Source organism: Felis catus, chromosome D2, assembly GCF_018350175.1.
Source record: "Felis catus isolate Fca126 chromosome D2, F.catus_Fca126_mat1.0, whole genome shotgun sequence".
NCBI classification, from domain to species: domain Eukaryota; kingdom Metazoa; phylum Chordata; class Mammalia; order Carnivora; family Felidae; genus Felis; species Felis catus.
Genome location: NC_058378.1, coordinates 14,061,074 through 14,070,006, shown reverse-complemented (window position 1 = coordinate 14,070,006; position 8,933 = coordinate 14,061,074). Strand labels below are relative to the sequence as shown.

The 8,933-nt window shown below is 49.9% G+C and overlaps 1 protein-coding gene across 2 annotated transcripts; it reads right to left on the bottom strand.

Moving 5' to 3' along the window:
* Nucleotides 1-5,114: 5,114 nt before the first annotated feature.
* Nucleotides 5,115-8,174, bottom strand: IRF2BP2 (interferon regulatory factor 2 binding protein 2). Of its 2 annotated transcripts, none has more exons than XM_023240387.2 (2): nucleotides 6,917-8,174; nucleotides 5,115-6,331 (listed from the first exon to the last, which is right to left on the bottom strand). In XM_023240387.2, the coding sequence occupies exons 1-2, from the start codon at nucleotides 7,977-7,979 to the stop codon at nucleotides 5,616-5,618; spliced, it is 1,779 nt and encodes a 592-aa protein (XP_023096155.2). In that variant the 5' UTR covers nucleotides 7,980-8,174; the 3' UTR covers nucleotides 5,115-5,615. The 2 variants fall into 2 exon arrangements, with proteins under 2 accessions (XP_023096155.2, XP_023096156.2); XM_023240388.2 differs by having other exon boundaries at nucleotides 6,965-8,173.
* Nucleotides 8,175-8,933: the final 759 nt, after the last annotated feature.

Genomic DNA, 8,933 nt, shown 5'->3' with positions numbered 1-8,933 from the left:
TACTGCTCTATATAGGATGTCTTATCTCAGCATCAAGGGCGTCTAACTGAACTGCCAGAGGAGGCTCTTTAGATTATGCAATCCAACTTCTAAAGTCCATTCAAAAGATGAGATCAACCAGTGTATTGATGCTTCCAATTTAAACTAGGAATCCTGTGGTCTCTTATCCAGACCTTGTCTGACCTAAAAGTAAATCACCTCCTAGAGGATTTTCATGGCTGACTTTGTGATACATTTTTTGTGCACTGAAGACTCGTTCTACTAAGACTTTTAGTTTTAAAGGGCTACATTGTTTTCAAAGCAATATTTAAGACTGTTTATACCGTTCTAATAGGGTTGTTCTATTAAGGAGATTTTGCTCGACTGTTTCTCAGATTCAAAATAAAAGAACGGCTTTACGACCCAATGTCTAAATGATTCTAAAAATGATTTTGCCTAGGGCGTACTTTTTTGCCCTAAAATACCTCGTCTGTAGCTTGTATGGGTTGTTTTACGTGGCTTAGTGCCACACAGAAGCACACAATATGCTGTGATAAAGATCCATGCTGATGTTGATTTCGTATTCTATAATTTAAAAAATTATACCTCAAATTAATAAAGGAAAGCTGTTTTAAATCAAGCATGTGAAGTTGTATTAACACGGGGAAACAGCAGGTTAACAGACTGATGGGTTAAAACAAAGTTCACTGTTAAATTAGGTACAAATTAGTTAATGGTAAATAGGGATAGTGTGGATATCCCTAATAATGGATTTATCTGGGGATTAATCGAGAAATCCACAGATAATCCATAAATCCGTCACTTTCCATCCTCCGACCTCCTAAGTAATTTACAAATTGGCTTTTTGTATAGTTTTGTGCCTTTTAAATTCCTGTCAGGGGCTCATGACTGGAGGAAAATGCAGGCTGTCAAGAGAAACAGCAACAAAGGATCTAGATAATTAATAATCTGCGAAGTCACACCGTAATTTTTATTTGATTGTAATCAATACTATTGCTGCCAGAGGCCTAACCAGTGGCACAGAAGGAGTTAAATAGCATCCCCACCCCGCCTCTCATTTCTAGAGCCCCAGATGATGAAGTAGGTAAATATGGATTCCATTCATTGGTGCCTCTGACCTTGGTCTGTGACAGAGGAAAGGCGTGTCTTCTCACACTGTTCCCTCTGAAGAAAAGGCAAGCAAATGAGGGTGACTCAGGACTTCTAGTGGCCTACACACAACTGAACATTTTTCTGAATGATTCCACGCATACCCTTTGGAATCAGGAAGAGAAACATTTTACTCTTCACTAAACCAAATAAAACCATCTATAAATCATATGCAAAACAACTTTGAGTAACAAGGGACTTAAGTCTAGGAATTCAAGGGAGTTCTCTGTATTTTCCCTTTAACTTTTTCCCTCCTTTGGGGAATAAACAAAGACATCTGCCACATCAAGAGTCTGGCTCGTTTGGTCTTCTTAACTGGAAACTGAATGCAATCATTAAAGTTTACTTTGAGAGGAGCTTTTGAAATTTTAAAAATGACTTCTGCAAGCTGCAGTCTCTTAAATTTTACTAAAAATAAAATTTAACATTCTGACGTTAAAGTCAACGGTTTAACATTTCTTTTAACCTGATCCCTAAATGAAACACCGTGTTGCGTATCATGAGCTGTAATTAACTTATTAAGAATACGCTTTCTTGAAAACCGCCTTAAACAGCCTACTAATAAAAAGAAATTATTGACACACATACAGCCATGGGTCCAAGTTACGGGACCACCCCAACCGAAAAATATTCAGTTACACATTAACTGTGGCTGTTTAATTTAAAACACGTAGTAAATCAGTCTATGTGTACGCTATCCCCAAACTCTATGTAAGCTTCACAACTTCCTTCCATAGAAGTCTGCCAAGCCATTGATCAATAAAACGAGTAAAAGCTGCAAACATCTCTTACTATGTGCGAGTAGACAGTAGTCTGCAAATGGTTCCCGGTGCTTCCCACCTTTTATCTCTATTTATAAATTCAGGTTTCAAGACATCAGTAATCCCCCTGGCTTTTCGCTCTCGTTTTATTCCAATGCTTTCCAAAAGGCAGGCTACTATTTTCCCCCTTTTGTCTTCGGTGCATTTCACGTGGCCCAACATGGCTGTTTTCTTCTGATGCTTTCCAGAGAGTAGCTCCTGGTCTCGATAGCCTTTGAGGTGTGGACAGGATCTCCTGCCAGTCTCCTGTTGTAGAGGGGCTGGCTCTACTACAAGTTGAAAATAAACAAGTACTTTCTGGCTGTACTTTGTTCCGCTCTTCTCTTCATCGGTTTCCCCTATCCAGTTGCCCTTTCCCCGGTCCCTAGCACTTTTTTTTTCCCCCCTACCATCAGTTGGCTTTTTGTTCTGTGTCTTTTACCTCCTGTTCTTCCAGTCAAACCCCAACCCCAACCCCACACGTCCTTTGGTCGCATTGCCATTAGTGATTACAATAATAGCCATTCTAAGCTAACTTTAAAACATTAAAAAAGGCCTCAGAAAATTTTCAGTGCTCCCAATTTTATTTTTATTTAATGCTAAAAGTTAAAGAAAAAAAAAAAGGTACTGTAAATCTGACAAATGACAGAATGCAGGTGATATTTCCATAGCGTGATTTTAAAATATAATAATGTTGATATGAGATTACACTCACTTCGGTTGACATGAGTTTCATCATATATAGAAAAAGGGATCACCTTCAACTTAAAAAAAAGTAAAGGTTAAAAGGTGGCACACTTTAAAAATACTTGGTGGCCAAGGGAAGGTATATAGTAAAAGTTGTAAACCATGTGTACGTTCTCATAACTTTTAACGTGAGGCCACATGAAAGACAGTACATCTGTTATATTCTATAAATTGGTAAAGCAAAAAAGGGAAAGCTTCAACACCCCATCCCCTAATATTTTGAGTATTAAAAGCACAGCTGAAATATTTAGGATTTGAAATCGGATACTGCCCATGTACAGTAAGTAGCTTTCTGACATTTTTATCCAGCTGTGGAGACTCTCTGCACTGTCATCAGGTACAACAAAAGATCACACCCATGTCCCAATGTTAAACTTTTTAACTTGAGAAGAGAACGCCAGAAAAAGAACCCCAATCAACATTTTACAGCTGCAAGCCTTCCACGAAGGCCACCCAAGGGCCAGACTCCTCCAGGTCTTAGTTTTTAATAGGAGTAATCTCAAACACAGCCCTTTCAAGCTGTCCGTACTCTCCCCCTCCTTAAACACCAGCACAGAGAATCCATAGGCTGTCTTCTCCACAGCTGGAAAGACTTACTCAAAACAGCAGGATGGTTCTTTATTAATAATCTTTTTGAAAGCTTATCTGTATTAAGATTGCAAAACATACAGATAGCTACCACGAATCAGGTCAAATGACTGATCAACTTGTAGAATCTATGAGGTCAAATTCCAGTTTATAATAAAGTGCTTAGATACACATTTATACAACAAACCATAATAGTTGAATTCTTTACAAATGTCTTTACGGGCATGTAAAATGGACTCTGTGTTTCTGCATGTATGCATTTACATAAGAGAAACCAGTCTGATCTGAGTCATTGATGCTCCAATTAAAAAAAAAAAAAAAGTGTAACAACAAACTGGTTAATCATGCAAGTCTGTTTGTAATATAACAATGACCGGTAACATGAATTTGCACAGCATTAATAATAGGTGCACTCGTTAAAAACACTACCAAAAAAAAAAAAAATACTGTATTTGGTGCAGTATCTGATTTTCAAGTGTTAATATAACTCGACCGTTAAAAAATATTTGAGCAATTTAAAAAAGAAAGACAAAAACATAACTAAAAAAGAATCTAAAGAGGGTAACAATCTCTATCTTCAAATTAAAATAGAAGCTAGGTCGTAAACGATACACATAAGTTGTAGTAGACCTTGAAGCCATGATTCAGCCTAATTATAGGGCCAAGTTACAAACACCTGAACATAAAAGGATTTCGAATAGTGTTCCTGTCAATGTTAAATCGTAACAGCACAAAAGAAAAACCAGTATCACTGTGAGCCAACTATTTCTAATAACAGATGATTTATTGGTTTAAAAAAAAAATCAGTTTACTGATGCAAAATAGTGATCAAAAGAAACTAGTTTACAAAAGGTTTCTAAGAATAGTTTGAGAGGTGGGGCCTGTCTATTATTAAAACCCTTACTTTAATTGTCACTAGTTTATCAAAAAAAAAAAAAATTTTTTTTTTCCAGAAGAACAGTATTATTCACTTGGTATGTCAAACACACGTAAGAAGGAAATTACAGGTTTCCTCCACCCCCATTTGGGCTGTCACTGATATGCCCACGGGCAGTCCTGGCAGCACTATGTGCTGTTCCTGTCATTGTACCATACTGTATTTAGCACTCGCTAGAAACAGGGTGTAGGTGAGAGTACCAACAGCAATAGCACTACAGGTAAATGATAAAACAACAAAAACCCCAAACCAAAAACAAAACAAAAACCAAACACAAAACAGAAACGAAACCAATCCCGCAATCTCCAAGTTCACCTGAACCGTAACTTCCCTCGAGACTCTTTTCAAAGGAACGACGACACCAACAACAAACAGAGCTCTGGGGGGGGGGGGTGGGGGGTGGGGGGTTTCAAAACATGAGTGGCGCTGCAGAGCCAGGCTCTGTTCAAAGATGGCAGTGCCATCTTGTGCGCCGCGCCATCCGCGGTCACCGCCCTCAGTCACTGAATCGTGTATTATGTAACCGGCTAGCATGCAGCATTGGAAGCTTACAACTGATCACGTGGGCAGTGAACAGTGGTCAACTTTGCCTTTAAAAAAAAAAAAAAAATCCCCCTCCCCCCCCCCCAAAACCACACGAGTCCTGAAAATCTCTCAGCAGCAACTCCCAGGCAGTCATTAATATCCCAACAACTGAACTTTTAAGAACGAAATAGAGAAAGATTCGCCATCTATTTTCCTACTACTCTGAGAGGACAACGTTTTGGGGGAAACTTGGTGATATTTCCCGCTGGCATGCCGCCCACTTCACTCGTTTCCTTTCCTTCTCCACCAACTGGCCTCCAGCCTGAGAGAGGAGCCAGCAGTAAGGAATAACAGACAGTAAGGCAATCTTACAATGTCAGAAAATGTATTTGGCTTTTTTTTTTTTTTCTTTTTAAAATAAGTGCATACAAATACAGCTAGAAGCAGTTCGGATTTGCCAAGTGCTCTAAAAAAGCAGCGCAAGTCACAGCCTACATTGAACGGTAACTGTCACCAGGATAATAAAGCACAAAGATATGCTAATAACATTAACAAAAGAAGAAAATGCCTTTAGAAGTACATACCTTTTGTCGTCAAAAAAAAAAAAAAAATAGAAACACAATGTATTCAAAAAAAAATCAAAATTATACAGCCATGTTTATGAAGTCTACATTTCCCTTGTCTTGGATATATATATATATACATATATATATACATATGTATATATATATGTGTGTGTGTGTGTATATATATATACATATATGTGTGTATATATATATATATATATATATATATATGGAGATATATATATATACAATTCAAGCAGTTTTAGTTAAGGGTAATCATTGGGTTTTTCTGAAACCGGAAAGTCACGAGTCTCTCTCTTTTTTCACTTTCACATCTCCAGCCAGGATGGTCGCAATTTCCCCTTGCATAAAGGCCCAGGGGACATTGGAGCCCACCAGAGGGCATTTTTCCCCGCTGGGACAATAGACCTCTCCGCTAGCTCCCTGCTGTTTGATGCTTTGTCTGGAGCAAGGGAAGCAGAACTTGTGCGAAGGGACAGACGGGCACTGCACAAAGTGGGTGTCCTCCAGCCGCTCGTGGCAGAGGGTGCAGCACAGGGGGGCACTGGCTGCCAGAGAAGAGTCTGGGAGGCTGGCAGGGTGCACTGGCTCCAGTCCTCCAGTGCTGCCTGCCCCCTGGCCCCCCACCTCTCTGGGGCCTAGCCTTCTTTGGTTCATAGACGACGGAGAGGGTGGACTGCTGCTATTCCTTCTGGTAGTGGAGTGAACCTGGTTGGCGTCTTTCGAGGCGTGACTGCCGCCTGCATTGTCTGCCACTAAGATCAGGGCTGCCATGGGGGACTGGCCGTTCTGAGCCGCTTCAGGCGGTGTGGTCCGGTTGGAATGAGGTGAGGCAGTGGGTGGCGGCGGAGACACAAAAGAGGATGTAGGAGTAATGGGGATCTTGAGCCCTTCTGTGGGTGTGGACAGCCACGGTTGTGCCTCTCCATTGATCTTAGGGGGCCCGACTTCACCTTCTGGTTCTGGAGAAGGCTTTCTTTTCCTCGCTGTTCTTGCCACTGGGGGAGAGAAAAAAAGAAAAGGAAAAAAAGGAAGTAAGTGGATGTGTGCTGAAAAGGATCTCTCTCTTCCTAACACGAAACAAGACTCCCTAAAGAACGTCCATTCTCTCAGAGCTGGTCTATAAAACCCCACAGGAGTTTCAAGTGCACGTGCAAGTTAGGACACTTAGACCCGTGGGGCTCCGAGGCGGTATTGTAAAAAGCCACAGAACACAGCATGCACCGAGGAGCCTGTTTCTACACGTGCACTGCACGTCCCCAGGTTAAACCGCGCATTCGATCGCCAACGTCCCCCAACAGGTTAAAAGGTGACTGGTGCCCTCATGCTCCCATCCAAGAATGTGCTGGGAAAGGAAAACCCTGTGTCAGTGCCTATCAGCCCAGTCTGACTCATCTCTGTTATGCTGCTTCAGCACATGAACACGTTGCCACTAAGCACTGGTTCCGCCTCAGGCAGATCAGGAAGTTGGGTGTTTGTTGTTTCTGGGCCGGGGTAGAACGGCGAATGGAAAACAGCACCCCCTCCTCTGCTCTGCGTGCCCCTCTCTCCCCTAGAGCCCCTCACTCCACAGCCGCCCCTACCTGCTTTAGACCCGTTGGCCCCGTTGGCCTCGAAACCCAACAACCTGCCTGCAGTCAGGGCCGGCTCCTTCTTAAACTTGCTCTCGAAGGGCCCCGAGTGGCCGTGCTGGTGCAGCGCCAGCAGCGTGTCTCGCACGGTCTTGGGCCTGTTGACCCAGTCCTGCTCTCCGGGCCCGCGGCCTTTGCCCGCGCCCTCGGCGCCCAGCTCGGTGGGCCCGGCCGCCGCGGCCAGGCTGTCGGCCGCGCCGCGATGCGAGGGCGGCGGCGGCTGCTTCTCCTTGGCGGCCGCCTCGCGCTGCTCGTGCTCCGCGGCCGCGCTGCTCGATACGGACGCCGGCCGCTTGTGGGAGCTCAGTTCGGCGGGCTGCGCCGAGCCCAGGCCGGCGGCCGCGGCCCCGGACACGGCGGCCAGCGAGGCGGCGGCGCGGCCGCTGAGGCCGAGCGCGGCGGGCAGCGGCGTGGCCGAGCCGTTCATGAGCGGCACCAGGGTGGGCGGCACGGCGTGGCCGCGCCGCGGGTTCGGGCTCTGGCGGTTCAGCTCCGGGGGCTCCTCCAGCTTGGAGAAGCCGTTGGGCACCAGGATGCCGTTCACGGGCGGCGGCTGCGGCGTCGGCGGCTGGGCCAGGCCCGCGGCCGGGCGGCTGCCGCCAAAGTCGGAGCCGAGGCGCGGGGGCCGCTCGGCGGCGGCCGCCAGGGGGTAGCGCTCCAGGGCCTGCGGGCCGCGCGGGGTGGCCTCGGGGCCGCCGTGGCCCAGCTGCTGCTGCTGCTGCTGCTGCTGCTGCTGCAGGAGGATGTCCTTGGCGGAGAGCGGCGGCGGCTTGGCGGCGGAGGGGGCCGCGGCGCCGGGCGGGGAGCGGCCCTCCGGGAAGCAGCCGTGCGCCCGCTTGAGCTGCCGCGCCGTCTCGATGACGAACTCGACGCGGTCGGCGCCCTCGTAGTTGACGCAGCCGCGGCACACGGGCTCGGTGAAGTCCCAGATCATGGCCCAGGGCATGCGAGGCAGGTCACACAGGTAGCACGACTGCCGCCGGGACGCGGCCGCCACCGCCACCGCCGCGGCCATGTCCGAGGAGCCCGCGGCGCTGGAGGAGGAGGAGGAGGAGGAGGAGGAGGAGGAGGGGGCGCCGCCGCTCCCCGCCGGCACCACGCGCGCCCTCCTCCCCCCCCAACCCCGCGTCTCCCCCACCAGCGGCGGCGGCGGCCGCAGAGGCGGCGGCGGCGGCGGCAAAGCCCGCGAAGGCTCGGCGCCCGCGCAGCGCCCCCGGGGCACGAGGGGCGGCGGGCGCGGGGCGAGGGGCTGCAGCCGCGGCAGCACGTCCCCCCGGCCGGCGCGGGCGGGCGGCGGGGCGGCGGGGCGGCGCGGCGGGCGCGGCGGAGGCGGCGGCGGGAGCTCGGCCGGGGCCGCGGCCGGCCTCCAGACCGGAGCGAAGACGGGCCGCGCGGGCGCGGGGGAGCGCAGCAGGTCGCGGCGGCGGCCGGCGCGGAGTGCGGGGCGGGGGGCGGGGAGGCCGGGGGGGCGGGGGGCGGGGGGCGGCCGCCGGGGCAGGCTCAGCCCGAGCGGCGGGGCATGCCGCGCCGGGGCGGCGGCGGCAGCCGGGCGGCGTGGAGCAGGGGCGCGGCGCGGGCCCCGGGTCGCTCCGCTGCTCTCTCACAGCTCCTGGCGTCGCCGCTTTCCAGCGCCCGCGTCAGCGCCCTGCCCGCCTCAGCTCCGCCGCCGCCGTCGCTGCTGCTGCTGCCGCCGCGACCGCTCCACTTCTACAGACTTGATTCTTCGACAGCCTCGCACGGCGCCTGCGCGGGCCCCCTCCCCTCGCGCGCGCACCCGCCCTCCCCCGCGCTCGCGCCCTCCCCCTCCCCCCGCGCGGTGAGAGAACGAGCGCTGCCGGGAGAGCCGGCTCCTCGGCGCCCGCCCGCGGGGCAGCGCCGCCCGCCCGCGCCGCGACCGGTGTCCCCGAAGTGAAGGCGATGCTGGCGCGGTTTGCTTCCCTCCACCCGCTCGGCTGCCTCCACTACTCAG